This window comes from Jaculus jaculus, chromosome 3, assembly GCF_020740685.1.
Source record: "Jaculus jaculus isolate mJacJac1 chromosome 3, mJacJac1.mat.Y.cur, whole genome shotgun sequence".
Lineage (NCBI taxonomy): Eukaryota > Metazoa > Chordata > Mammalia > Rodentia > Dipodidae > Jaculus > Jaculus jaculus.
The window spans coordinates 87,046,488-87,062,356 of record NC_059104.1 but is presented as its reverse complement, the minus strand read 5'-3'; the positions used below and the strand labels follow the sequence as shown (position 1 = coordinate 87,062,356).

The following is a 15,869-nucleotide window of genomic DNA, read 5'->3' as shown; positions in this document are numbered from 1 at the left end:
CTATCTATCTATCTATCTATCTATCTATCAATCAATCATCAATCTATCTGCCTCTTCTCTCTCTCCAAATAAATAAAAATAAATAAATAAAAGCAACAAAGTGAAAATGCTAATGAAAATTAAAAACAAAAAGCAACAAAGTGAGATCCTACATGGCATAGTTAGGGTCCATTCAGTCCTGGGGCGGAATATAACTCAAGGTAGTTTATTAATCAAAAGGAATATATTTATTCAATTACATCCAGGAACTAAATGGCCTTAATTACCTGTCTCAAAAAAACCAACTAAAATGGGAAAGATAAAATCAGTTTATGCACTCTTGTAGTCTTGTAGTTTCAAGATCTTTGGAAAGTATTCGAGGCCAAGAGACTCTTATATTAGAACCTCTAATTTCAAAATTTTCTCAGGTTATTAAACCTTAGATTCTATTCCAACCTATTTACCCTTTCCTTCCCTAACTATAGTCATTTCAACTAGTTTTCATGTCCACGAACTCTGTCTCCTTCCTCCAGAGAGAACAATGTATCACAGACTGGCCATGCAGTTGAAGTGTAGGACCCTCTCCTGCAGTGTACCTTCATTTCACTAGACACAGTAAAATCAGTAGCACTTTATATTATAGGAAATATGTTTGTTTACTTATTATCTCAATTTAAAAATACTTATTCTTTTTTCAGGGCTGATCCATTATAGTAGGTCCATTACAGTATTTCTTTGGAGATATGAAAGACACATACAAAACAAAGCCTGTGAATAGAGTTCAGTGATGTGATCATTTCTCTTTGGAGAGGTGTCCTTTGGGAATAGGACATATGGAACCCACATACCCAAAGCTAATAATGTTCAACTTCTTGCCCACATATGTCCAGTGGTATCAAGGAAGACTCAGACACAGGAAGTAGTTAGCTTGACTGCTGTAATACCAGTTCTTCCCGCTACTAAAGACAGGCCTGTATCCAAAGGCTCTAAGGCTTCCCACTTGGCCTTCTTCCCATGATGGCTTGTTGGTCCCACATCTTCCAATTCACTGTTGCTCCTTTTCCTCATTTCTTGCTTCTTGGTATCACTGGTGGGAACAAATCCAATGATTTACTTTACAAACAATTCACTTGTTAGTATGAAATCAAACATCTTAAATGGTACAAAATAATCCAGAATGCATAATTGATGAATAGATATTACTGAAGGAAAGAAATCACATTGTCAGGATGTTTATGTTGTGTGTAAACACCTTCCCATTAGTGCAAGGGGACAGATAGCCTATCATACAACAGGCATGTTCAGAGTACTATGTCCCATGATGAAGTGAGATGAATCCAATGTTCAATCTACACAAATAAATTAAAGGGATACATGACAGCAATAGAATGAAGAGGAAAAACTACATAGTCATCTCAATAGATGTAGGAAAAGCATTTAGCAAAATTCTACATCTCTTTATGATAAAAATACTGAACAATGAAAGCATAAAAGGGATATATCTCAATGTAATAAAGAACATTTATAATAAGCCAACAGCTAATGATGCAGTGAATGAGGAAAAAAAGCTTAGATCTTTGTAAGATCTAGAATAAGACAAGTGTGCTAATCCCTGCACCAGTTTTTATTTTTGTTTTTTTGAGGTAGGGTCTCACTTAGGCTAACCTGGAATTCCCTATGTAGTCTTAGGGTGGCCTTAAACTCATGGAAATCCCAAGTGCTGGGATGAAAGGTGCGCATCACCACACCTGACTCCCCTTTACCACTTTCATTCAACACAGTGTGCAGGTCTCATTCAGAGAAATTAGGCAAGAGAAAGAAATAAAACAGTATCCAACCTGGAAAATATGAGCTGTCAGTTTGCATGATCTTTTTTATAGAAAATCATCAAATGCCAACAAAATAGTATAACCAATTAATTAACTCAGTGAAGTTGCAGGATACAAGAGCAATATACAAAAGTTACTATTACACTATATACCAGCAAGTTATCTGAAATAGAAATCAAGAAAGCGATCTCATTTATAATAGTGATAAAAAATAAAATAACTAGGAATAAATTTAGTCAAGGTGACAGTTCTACAGTGAAGATCATAAAACACTTAGGAAAGAAGTTAAAGAAACTGAACATGGATGATGGTGCACACTTTTAATCCCAACACTTGGGAGGCAGAGGTAGGAGGTTCACTGTGAGTTTGAAGCCTCTTGGAGACTATATAATGAATTCCAGCTCAGTCTGGGCTACAGTGAGAATATACTTCCAAAAATGGGAGAAAAAAAGAAATTAAAGAGAAAACAAAGAAGAAAGAAATCCCATGTTTGTGGATTAGAAGAATTACAATGAAATGCTCACACTAAGCCAAAGAAACTCCCAGAAAAAATATAAATGAAAGTACTATTGTCATTTTTCACAAAACTGGAAAGAACAATTCTAAAATTTCCATGGAACCACCACCACAACAACAAAAAAAGAAAAAAATGATAATTAAAAAAACATGGGGCTGGAGGGATGGCTTAGCAGTTAAGGCACTTGCCTGCAAAGCCAAAGGACAGAGGTTTGATTCCCCAGGATCCACATAAGCCAGATACACAAAGTGGCAAGTGAGTGTGGAATTTGTTTGCAGTGGCAGGAGGACCTGGCGTGTGCATTCTCTCCTGCTCTCTCAAATAAATAAAAATAATTAAAAAAAATAAGAAATCACGTAGCAAAGCCATTTTGAGCAAAAAGTACACAGGAATTATGCTACCTGATTTCTACATCATAGTACAAAGCTATAGTAAACAAGCAATCATGGTGTTGGGGTAGGCAACTCCTTCTAGAACAGAACAGAAGAAGAGAAAAAAAAAAGTTCCACTAAAAACTGGGTGATAGGCATCTTTCAAAAGAAGACATGCAAATGGCCAGGAGGTCAGTAAAAATGCTCAACATCAATAATCAGCAGGGAAATGCATAATCAAAACCACAAGGAGAGATCTCTTTCTAGTCAAAGTGGTTAATACCAAAAGGACTGCAGATAGTGGCATTGGTAAAGACAGAAAGAAGGAATCGTTGCACACTACCAGCAGGAATGTAAACTAATTCAGCCACTATGGAAAACAGTATGGAGTTTCCTAAAAAATTAAAAATTATTGTAAACTGATCTATCTGAATGCTAGGTATATACCATAAACAGTGTATCAAACACACATCCTCATTCCCATTTCACTGCTATACTATCTATTATAAACAAGATATAGAAACAACCTATTTGTTGTATGTTGTATGATGTATTAAAAACTATAAATGCAGGGCTGGAGAGATGGCTTAGCGGTTAAGCGCTTGCCTGTGAAGCCTAAGGACCCCGGTTCAAGGCTCGGTTCCCCAGGTAAAACGTTAGCCAGATGCACAAGGGGGCGTATGCGTCTAGAGTTCATTTGCAGAGGCTGGAGGCCCTGGCGCACCCATTCTCTCTCTCTCTCTCTCTCTATCTGTCTTTCTCTCTGTGTCTGTCCCTCTCAAATAAATAAATAATTTTTAAAAAAATTAAAAAATATATATATAAATGCAGACTTCCAGCCAAGATGGCGACCTCCTAGTTATGCTGCAAATACTGGGGAAAGAAAGGCAAGAAATTAAGGGTTATCAGGGTCTTCTTTCCAGTAGGAGGGCACAGAGTGGGGAAAATCAGGGAGTCATGGATCCCATCGGGTGGGTAGTCTACCCCCCCCCCATACAACCGCCACGCCCCACGCCCCAAGCGGCTGTGCTCTGATCATGCACGCACCAGCCTGCTGCGCTGTGCTCTGATCGCACACCTGTGGGGACCTCTACTGTTGTGCTCCCTTCACACACCCATGGGAATCTCCACACCTGCGGGGACCTCCACTGTTGTGCTCTGATTGCGTGCACCGGGCTGCCGCACTGTACTTGGTTTGCACACCCGAAGGGACCACCTCTACTGTGATCAGGCAGCTGCCAGAACCCCCACTGCTGTGTTCTGATAGCACGACCACTGGCCAGCCTCGGCTCTGCCCTGATCCCATGCCCACAGCAGCTGCCTCTGTACTACAATTGCACGTGCAGTGGGCCCAGTCCCACAGCAAGGGCCACACAAGCCCACATTGAGTCACTAGCACCAGCTCAGGTGCCATCCCCTACCTGTCCATCGCTGCCCATCCCCCACTCCCATGTGACGGGAGAGCACAGAATGTTTGCATGTCCCAGTGTTCCCAGCCAGAGTATGGGCAGCTTCAGGGCATGCTACCTCAGTCCCCTTCAAAGCTGGAAGGCAGGCAGCTTTGGTGCATTACTGGGTGAGAATTCAGGCAACTTTGGTGCCCCTGCAGGCAGTAGATAGACGGCTTTGGCAAGAGAGAGCAAAAACCCAAGCTGCTTGGCAACTGCCACAGGCTGCCTTGGATTCCCATTGAGCTAGAGCCCAGGCTGGTCCACCCACCTACCTACCCATACACTGTCATGGGTAGACCACAGTGCAAAAGAAATAACATGAAAAATAAAATGCAAGAAAATCCAGATAGATCACCCAGTCCAACAAGGATTACATCTAACCAAAACATAGAAGAGATTTTAGGATCAGAACATCAAGTGGAAGCTATGAGCAATGCAACCCTGACCAACCTACTGCTAGAACTTGCAGGAAAGCAACAAAGGACCAATAATTGTGTGGATGCTACCATCACTAAGCTAGAGCAATATGATAAGGCATTAGAAGAAATGCAAAGAGAGCTAAGAGAGTTGAGGGAGAGCAAAAAAAAAAGAGGACCTTAAAAATCAGCTGGCCACACTAAATGAAAACATAAAAAACGCAAGGATGACTTCCAAGAATCATCAAGAAAATCAGAAAATGAGGTAAAAGGGAGCTGGACAGAGTGATGAAAGTAGTAGAAAATGCAAACTTAATTGAACAAGTCCAAAACTCTATAGAGGCTCTCAAGAAAAGTCAGCGAAGTGAAGGATAGAAACTCTGATCTGGAAGACAGGATCTAAGAAACAGTTCAAGGGATCAAAAATTTCAGTAAGTTCAAAAGTTCCTGTGAACAGAACATGAGGGAATTGTGGGATACACTTAAACGTCCGAATATCAGAATCATTGGAATACCAGAAGGAGAAGAATTTCAGACCAAAGGCATGGAGAACTTATTTAACAAAATAATTGAAGAAAACTTCCCCAGCCTCTGAAAAGAAAGGACCATCATGATACAAGAAGCTAACAGAACTCCAAACAGACTGGACAAAAGGAGAAACTATCCAAGACATATTATCATTAAGACTCTAAACATTGACACCAAAGAGAAAATCCTAAAAGCAGCTAGGGAAAAACAGCACACCACTTTCAAAGGAAACCCCATCAGAATTACTTCAGACTTCTCAATGGAAACCCTGAAAGCTAGAAGGACCTGGAATGAAACTCTCCAAACTCCAAGAAACTATGGCTTCAAACCCAAAATACTCTACCTGGCAAATGTCTCCCTCATAGTAGATGGTGAAAGGAAAACTTTCCATGACAAAACTCAGCTTTACAATTATATGAACACAAAACCAAACCTACACAAAGTATTCCAGGAAATTCTCCACAGAGAAGAAACAAAGAACCAAACCCAAATGCCTACAAGAAGCAGATCACAACAACCAAACCCAGAGTAGACACAAAATTTTTCAAATTCCATGAAAACACCAAACACCTCTACCACCACAACATGGCAGGGATCAAATCAAATCTCACAGTCATTACCCTAAATATTAATGGCCTTAATTCACCTATCAAGAGACACAAGCTAACAGGGTGGAACAAAAAATTAGACCCCTCAATCTGCTGCCTTCAAGAAACCCAATTACCACTAAAGACAGAAACCTCCTCAGGGTGAAAGGGTAGAAAACAATATTCCATGCAAATGGGAATAAGAAACAAGGAGGTGTAGCTACATTAATATTGGATAAAATTGACTTCAAACCAAAAATAGTCAAAAAAGACAAAGAAGGCTACTTCCCACTTATCAAGGGATCAATCCATCAAGAGGATATTATAATCATAAATCTGTATGCACCAAACACAGGGGTACCACAGTTCATAAAACAAAACCTACTTGACAATAAAACAGAAATAACCACCAACAACATCATAGCTGGGGACTTCAACACACCATTATCAGTAATAGACAGATCATCCAAACAGAAACTCAACAGGGAAGTAAGAGAGCTCAACAAAACCATACAACACTTAGGCCTAACAGACATCTACAGAACTTTCCATCCTAAATCCACAGACTACACATTCTTCCCAGCAGCCCATGGAACATTCTCTAAAATAGACCAAATACTGGGTCAAAAAGACTGCCTCCACATATTTAGGAAAATTGACATAATTTCCTCCATGATATCAGATCATAATGCTATATTCCTAGAAATCAACAACAAAAAACCCACCAAGAATCCCAACGACAACTGGAAACTGAATAGCACACTCTTAAACAATAAATGGATAGTGGATGAAATAAAAAATGAAATTGCAAAATTCCTGGAATTGAATGAAAATGAGAACACATCATACCAAAACTTAGGGGACACAATGAAGGCAGTCCTCAGGGGAAAATTCATAGCAATCAATGCTTTCATAAAAAGACAGAAAGATCCCAAATCAATAGCCTAACCATCCACCTAAAGCCACTGGAAAAACAAGAAAAATCCAACCCAAAGAGCTCCAGAAGGAAAGAAATAATTAAAATCAGAGCAGAAATTAATGAATTGGAAATCAAAGAAACAATTAAGGCAATTGACAAAACAAAGAGGTGGTTCTTTGAAAAAATAAACAAGATTGACAAACCTCTGGCCAATTTGATCAAGCTAAAAAAGGATAGGTTCCAAATTAACGAAATTCAAAAGAAAAAGGAGAGATTGCAACAGACATGAGTGAAATTGGGAGAATCATCAGGACTTATTTCAAAAACCTCTACTCCACAAAACTAGAAAATGTGGAGGAGATGGATAAATTCCTGGACGCATATCATCTAGCAAAGCTAAACTCAGAGCATATTAACCACCTCAATGAACCCATCACACTCATGGAGATTGAAAAAATAATAAAAAACTTCCCCCAAAAGAAGAGTCCAGGACCAGATGGATTCCCATCCGAATTTTATCAACCCTTTATGGAAGAACTCAAACCAATATTCCTAAAACTGTGCCACACAATTGAAGAACAGGGAAAGCTACCCAACTCCTTCTATGAAGCTAGTATCACCCTAATCCCAAAACTAGGCAGAGATGCCACAAGAAAAGAAAACTACCGGCCGATTTCCCTAATGAACATAGATGCAAAGATCCTGAACAAAATACTCGCAAACCGAATCGAACAACACATCAAAAGCATTATCCACCTTGACCAAGTGGGATTTATCCAGGAACACAAGGGTGGTTCAACATATGAAAATCTGTCAATGTAATACACCACATAAACAAGCTTAAACATAAAAACCACATGATCATTTCGATAGATGCAGAAAAGGCCTTTGACAAGATACAACACTTCATGATCAAAACATTGGAGAGAATCGGCATGGCCGGTTCACATCTTAACATAATAAAGGCAATATACAAAGCTCCAAAGGCCCAAATAATGCTTAATGGATAGAGACTAGAGGAATTCCCATTAAGATCAGGAACAAGACAGGGATGTCCTTTCTCACCTCTGCTTTTCAATATAGTTCTGGAAGACCTAGCTCAAGCAATAAGGCAGGAGAAGGAAATAAAAGGGATACAATTTGGAAAGTAAGAAGTTAAGGTAGCTCTATTAGCTGATGACATGATTGTATATGTAAGAGACATGAGAAACTCCACCCCAAAATTCCTGAAGGTGATTAATTCCTACAGCAAAGTAGCAGGATACAAAATCAATGCACAAAAATCAGTAGCATTTCTGTATGCAAATGATAAAGATACAGAAAAAGAAATAAGGGACATAGTCCCATTTTCAGTAGCAACAACAACAACAAAAATACCTTGGAATAATGTTAACCAAGGAAGTAAAAGATCTGTACAACGAAAATATAAAAACTCTCAAAAAAGAAATTGAGGAGGACTTGAGAAGATGGAAACACCTCCCATGCTCCTGGATAGGCAGAATTAACATTGTGAAGATGGCAACCCTACCAAAGGCAATATATAGATTTAATGCAATTCCAATTAAAATCCCTACAGTGTTCTTCACAGAGAGAGAAAAAATGATCTCAAATTTCATATGGAAAAACAGAAGGCCTCGCATATCCAAACATATCCTCAGCAAAAGAAATACCTCTGGTGGCATCATCATACCTGATCTAAAGCTATACTACAAAGCCATAGTAATAAAAACAGCATGGTACTGGCATAAAAACAGGAGTATAGACCAATGGAATAGACTTGAGGACCCAGATTTAGGGTCAAGCAACTATAGCTACTTGATATTCGACAAAGGCCCGAACAATATAGGCTGGAAAAAGGATAGCATCTTCAACAAATGGTGCTGGACAAACTGCATAACCACATGCAGGAAACTGAAACTTCATCCACCCATTTCACCATGCCCTACACTCAAATCCAAATGGATCAAAGGCCTCAACATAAGACCAGAAACTCAAATACTACTGGAAGAAAATTTAGGAAGTACTTTCCATGATATACGAATGGAAAAAGACTTTCTGAACAAAACCCTAGTGGCTTAAACAGTCACTCAACCAATGGGATCATATGAAGCTGAAGAGTTTCTTTACAGAGAAGCATATAATAAGCAAAGACAATAGAATACCCACAGAATGGGAGAAAATACGTGCGGGTTATCCAACTGATAGAGGCCTAATCTCTAGAATCTACAAAGAACTCAAAATTCTAAACACTAAGAAGAAAAATGGGGCACTGACTTGAACAGGCAGTTCACAGAGGAAGAGATACAAATGGCTAACACACACTTAAGAAAATGTTCATCATCCCTAATCATGAGAGAAATGCAAATTAAAACAACTATGGGATTCCACCTTCCCACAATAAGGTTAGCCAACATCAAAAAATCAAATGAAAATAATGCTGGCGAGGATGTAGAGAAGAAGGAATATTCATTCACTGTTGGTGGGAATGAAGGATGGTACAACCTCTTTGGAAAGCAATATGGAGACTCCTGAAAAAGCTGACTATAGAAATACCAACAGACCCAGTTATACCCTTACTGGGCATCTACCCTAAAACCTTCAAACCACAGGCTAGAGAGATTTTCTCAACTATGTTTATAGTGGCTCAATTTGTAATAGCTAAAAGCTGGAATCAATCCAGATGTCCATCACTAGAAGCATGGATAACTAAGATGCGGTATATCTACACAGTGGAATTCTATACAGCAGTAAGAAAAAATGACACAAAGAAATTTGAGGAAAAATGGTTGAACCTGGAACAGATCATTCTCAGTGAACTTACCCAATCACAGAAAAAAAGTCAACATATAGTCTCACTCATCTACAACACCTAACCTGAATCCACCCAAGATACCTTACATACTCAGCAAGCACCTCATGGAGTAGACACTAGGAATGATGGGGAGGCAGGGGAGGGCATCGAGGGTATGGGAAACACTAATCTGGACCCAAACGGCAATGGTACCATAAATTTCTACTTCCTAAAAGGTAGACCAAATGGCTAAACCTTCACAAGACCCTTACAGGAAACACCTGAACCACAAGACACTGGAGAGGGTAGGATCAAGACTAACCTAAATCTTCTACATCTTCCCTCCCTTCCTCTACCCCTCTCCCCCTCTAACTCTCGTATATTAGTTATGTTTTTCCTCATTTTCTTAGTGGACACTGACCTGTAACCCCCACTACCAGCATCGGGCTATCATCCACAATGATCTTTTGATCAGGGAAACCTACAAGTTTTCCTAAAACAATGACAGACTTCTGGCAGAGTACTTGATGACCCACCATAGGTCAGTGGTAAGACCCTATTGCTGAAGACTCCATACACAGCTGACACGTAAAATGGAACGGCATGGCTGGATGGCAAGCCCCAGTCAGCGTGTCTAGTGCCAGAAGGTGCTACATGGCCGACTGGGGGAAATGACCAATATCTGTCCACGCAACTCATGGTCTAACCTAATTAGCAACAAATAACCTGGTGTGATGCCCACACAAGTGCAATAGTGGCACACAGCCATGGTGGGGAACCAACTGCTCTTGATTTGGCTAACTGATCCCCTCAGTGGTACGAGACACATAGCTGGAACTGGGAAACAAGTCAGAACCATATCCAAACATAAGGCCACTCTCTCCAATATCAAGCTACCATCAATCATGGGGTACAAGAGGGCCTACACCTATTAAATTCTCTATCAAAAAAGTGTTATCTCAATTTTCTGGGTGCTAACTTACTCTCCGTTGGAGAATATGCTTCTCTTTTTCAGATAGATGCAGATCCTAAGGAGAGAGCTGCCCCAACAAACCTCAAAAGGGGCCTGACTGAAACTAAAGAAAACTGGCAAAACAAGCAAGGGTGCTGTTTTCCTGATGAACCGGATACCAGCACAAAGGGGAAGGAGACCAACACAGAGAAAAATCAACTCCTACCAAATCAGAGAGCCAGAGCCTCAGAGGCCCCCAATACCTCAGCACTGAAGCAGACCAAAAATGAACCGAACATGGCTCAGGGAAATTTTGTGGAAGAGGGGGCAGAAAGAATGTCAGAGTCACATGTTGGGTTATGATATGCAGAGACATTTATCATACCAATATCTGTGGGCTAACTCCAGAATGCACAACCCATTTACATCAACAAGGAGGGTCCATTGGGAGGGGGTAGATCATGGATGAGCCTAAACAATGGTACCAAACTACCTGTTTTTGCTGAAAAGAAAACTAATAAATTAAATTAAAAAATGCACAAAAATAATAAAATTCTGTCATTTGTAATAACATGTATGGAATTTTAAATCACTGTGTTTAGTGAAATAAGTTAAGCACAGAAACAAAAGTACTATACAGTTTAACATTATGTGGAATGTAAAATAGTCTATTTCATTTAAGTTCAGAGTAGAATGGTGGTTACCAGAGGCTACAGATATTGGGGAGGGAAATAGATGGCAAAGTTAGATCAATGGACACTAAGTAATACTTGCTAACAGCAAGAAGCTCTGAAATACTACAGCATATTATGGTGACTACACAAAACAATTATGTACTGTACATTTGAAAAAGTTAGATGGATTTTCAGAGTTCTCACCACTTAAATAATAAGTGTTTGAATAAATAAATAATTATATATTTAAATATTCTGAAATTCATACTTATAAATACTTATAAATGTCATGTCATGTTACATGTTGTATACATGCCATACAATTTATTCATGTTATAAACATATTAACAGTACATGTATTTTTTAGTATTTTTATTTATTATTTATTTGTAAGCAGAGATAGAAGACAGACAGACACAGAGAGAGAATGGGTGTGTTAGGGCCTCTAGCCCCTGCAAATGGACTCCAAATGCAAGTGCCACTTTGTGCATCTGGCTTTATGTAGGTCCTAGGTAATTGAACATGGGTCATTAGGGTTTACAGGCAAGCACTCTAACTCCTGAACCATCTCTCCAGCCCTAGTACGTATGTTTTTGTAGCTCCTCTTCTACCAAATTCCCTGAGCCTTGCTGGGTGTGCTTTAAGTCTACTGTAGTGATGAGTTCTCAGAAGCTTCGGGATTTCTGCTTTGGTGCATTTTAAGTATCCTCAGTGTCTGTCTCTGTCACCCTGTCCCAGGTTGTCAGGCTCACTGTGGAAGCAGCACTCTTGTTCATCTTGCTGATTCTTTTCTGGTTTCACCTGGGCTCTAGCTGATGTGCAAGGGGTGGTTCCTCTGCCAGGGAATCATAAGCCTCAGTTTTCTTCCTAGGCACTGGGCTTATATAATTTTTCAGAATTATTCTGATAATTAAATGAGAAATATAAGTGTTTAACACATGCTAAGCTTACTTTCTGCTTAAAAACTACTCCCTTTCAAACAAAATTCACACTGACTATATAATACTCAATGAAAGTCAGAGAAACATGTATGATATATTCTAAAAGAATAAACTGCTCATTTGAATGGACTCATTACTATTTAAAAAATAGTTAGGATATAAAAATGAATTGCCTAATCAGCATACCAATTATGACCAGCTGGAAGCAAAACTGCAGATAATTCCCCTATTTATCCAAAAGCTTTGACTTAGCCATTTTCTTTCACCAGTGAAAGAAAAGCAAACTAGCTGAGGTTATTCAAAGCCAGAGATTGCTGCATTCTCAAAGGAGCTTGGAGAGATGAGCATGAAAGACTTCCCTGTGACAAGAATTCAGCCACTGAGGAGTTAACTGTTGGAGCTTAAAAAACATAATTAGTCCTAATCTTTTTATGAGTATGGCCAATTCCACTGAGTTATAGTGCTACGATTTACTGGGTGGAAGATAACACTGATTTTTGCCCTGTTTGTACATAAAATGTATCTCAGAAGTCTCATCAGAAAAGAGCCTAAGGAACAGGCTCTAGAATGCATCTTCTTTGTTAATATGCTGCTACACAGTATATCCCCTGAAGGAAATAGATGGTTCTGATAAAAAAGGAGGACAGCTGAATGGTTAAGGGCCTGCTAAGACAAAGGACCTATGTTAGATTCCTCAGAACCCATGTAAGCCAGATGCACAAGGTGGCACATGCATCTGGAATTCCTTTGCAGCAGCTGAAGGCTGTAATGTGCCCATTCTCTATACCCACCACCCACCTCTTTTTCTTTCTCTCTCAAGAATGTAAAACAAAGTATTCTTTTTTAAAAGGAAGATCAGAGCTGGGCATGATGGTACATACTTTTAATCTCAACACTTGGGAGGCAGAGGTAGGAGGATCACTGTGAGTTTGAGGCCACCCTGAAACTACATAGTGAATTCCAGACCAGCCTGAGCTGGAGTGAAACCCTACTTCAAAAAACCAAAAAGAAAAGCAAAAGGAAGACCAACAATTAATGCAGCCCATATATTTTCAATCAGCAGCTTTGCGATCAGTTGAAATTTTACTATTTATTTGCATATGTATATTAGTGATATGTATGTGTGTATGTCTGTGGAGAATATATGTGCCTGTGGGGAATAAGTCAACATTGGGTGTCTTCAATTGTTTTCCACCTTGTTTATCTATCTATCTATTTGTTTGTTTATTTATTTGAGAGAGAGAGAGGCAGATAGAGAAAAAGAGAGAATGGGCATGCCAGGGCCTCTAGCCACTGCGAATGAACTCCAGATGCATGCACCACCTTGTGCACATGGCTTATGTGGGTACTGGGGAATCAAACCCTGGTTCTTAGGCTTTGCAGGCAAGCACCTTAACTGCTAAGCCATTTCTCCAGCCCATCCACCTTATTTTTTGAGAGAGTGTCTCTCACTGAACTTGGAGCTCACTGACTGGGCTAGACAAACTGGCCAGCAAGCTCCCAATGGATCCTCCTGTCTGCTTCCTGTGCTGAGATTATAGGCATACACCATCACCCCCAGCTTTTTACATGAGTGATGAGCATATGAACCAATTATTCACTGCTAATTATTAAGGAAAAGGAAAAAAAATCTTAATTTATCAAGAACTAATTTTTAAACAGAATATAACTTTCTTGTTTTCTAAATTATCTGAGCCCCAAACCTAAAATCATTTTTAGAAACTGAACTGGTGGTATTTCTAATAGGTTTGACTTCCTGGTTTTAATATTTTAATTTTGTCAGGTAATTGTAGCTCTCTAATCTCCCCAGCAAGAATGCCAACTATATGAAGTCATGGGCAACAAAAGACAGGGAGAAGCTGGAGTCTGCATTTTTATGTTGCCATTCCCACCAGTGTGCCCTGTTACAAATATGGCACTTCTTTCCAAGTGGGTCTTGCCTTGCCCTTCAAGGCTTCCTACCTACTCATCTCCCTCAAAAGGTAGGCAATCAAACTAATCTTCCCCTCTGGGTTCACACAGCTTCAATGTATTCTTAGTTACTTTGCACACAGTATTGCTACCTGCTGACATGAATGTAGTTTTTCTCACCTGCATGCAGTTTGGCAGCACCTTTCACAAATAGGCATGCCCAGAGATTTTCTTTTGGGAAAATACTTCCTAAGGAGTAATTAGGGACATGTTTGAAGCTTCCCTAAGATAGAGATTAGAGAGAAAGCTGTTTTTAATTTCAGAAAGTAGAAACTATCCAACCATAAAAGATTAATTTATTATGTAAGGTATAAAATCCAAAGTGAGATGTGAGGCAGCCACTAAGGACAATGCTGCACAAATGTTTGTATGGACAGATACTGAAAAACACAGAATGAGGGCCTGTTTATATTCTTCAAAACCTCTGTATGTATGGAAAGCCATTTATGAGATTTATTTTCAAATATTCTTTTGGCTAATATATGTATCTTGAGGATTTTTCTAGAAAATTAAAATTACTTTCATATTCCAGGTAGCTAAGTACATGTTAATTCTTTGTGCTATAAGAATCTTTGCTCCTGTTGATGATCCAGTCTCTAAATTAGGGCCTTTTGATTTGTATATGGGGGAAGCAAAACTTGTTATGTCAGAATGTGTGAGTGATAGTTTATTTTCAATACTTAACAACAACAACAAAAAACCACAGATACTATTGTACACATCCAACACTCAGGAGACTAAGGTGGAAGGACTGATGCCAGGGATGTGAGTTCAAAGCCAACCTAGGTTACACAGTGAATTTAAAGCCTACTTACATATTGAAACTCTGTCAAAAAACAAAATGTGGGGTGGAGAGATGGCTCTGTGGTTAAGGTGCTTACCTGCAAAGCATAAGGACCCAGGTTCAATTCCCTAGTAACCAGATAAAACCAGAGTCACAAGGTGCTACATGCATCTGGAATTCACTTGCAGTGGCTAGAGTCCATGGTATGCTCATATTCATTCATTTATTTTCTCTCTCTCTCTCAAATAAATAATTTTTTAAAAAATTGTGTATCATAGTAAGTTTAAGGTGTTTTGTTGCTGTTTTTGCTTTTGGCTAGAATCATTTCAGCTGAATTTAGAATATGTTTGGTATGTAAAAAAGTCCGTAAAATCTGGGTATGATGACAATCCCAGCACTTGGGAGTTTGAGATGGAAGGTTCACTATGAGTTCAAGGCCAGCCTGGTGCTACTAAGTAAAACCCTCTTCAAAATAAAAAAGGCAATAAATATATTTAAGGAAAAGAATTGGATATTGCCACACAAAACTTGCATTGAATATTTATGTTAGTTTTACTTATAATTACCAAAACTTGGAAACAACCAAAATGTCACTCAATAGATGAACAATTAAACAAACTGATATGTACAGCAGAATAATACTCTGTGACAAAAAGAACTGCACTGCCAGGCTATGAAATAACTATGGAGAAACCTGGAAGGCAGGGGAAAGAAGCCACCACAAATAGACTATATACTTAGGATCCCAAATATATCACATTCTAGAACAGGCAAGAGTACAGATCCAATAGGAAACCAAACCAACCAGCAAAATCAACAACAGACAGTGCCTGCCAAGGTTTCAGAGGAAGGAAAAATCAGTGAAGCACAGTGAATTTTTAAGGTGGTGGAACTACTGTGTGTGACACTGTCAACACATTTGTCCAAACCCACAGGATATACAAGAGTGATCCTTAATCTATCAATTTTAGTGAAGATTAACACTGGTTTATCAATTCTAACAAAAATGCAACTGTAATACAAGAGATAGCAACAGGAAATTATGGGAGCAATGAGAAAAAATATGGGAATTCTCTGTACTTTCACTTAATTTTGTTATGAAAACTAAACTGCTTTAAAAAAGTCTACTGATTAAATTTTTGTATAGTGTAAAAAGGTT

General features: G+C 39.0%; 1 protein-coding gene across 5 annotated transcripts in view; it reads right to left on the bottom strand.

Annotated features, from left to right (window-relative positions):
* Window positions 1–616: 616 nt before the first annotated feature.
* Window positions 617–15,869, bottom strand: part of LOC123459300 (probable ATP-dependent RNA helicase DDX10) — a 59,709-nt gene continuing 44,456 nt past the window's right edge. For all 5 annotated transcript variants that reach the window (XM_045145219.1, XR_006636204.1, XR_006636203.1 and 2 more), the window contains one exon: window positions 617–1,066. In XM_045145219.1, coding sequence (XP_045001154.1) covers window positions 886–1,066 — 181 coding nt within the window. In that variant the 3' untranslated portion in view covers window positions 617–885. The remainder of the gene's footprint in view (window positions 1,067–15,869) is intronic.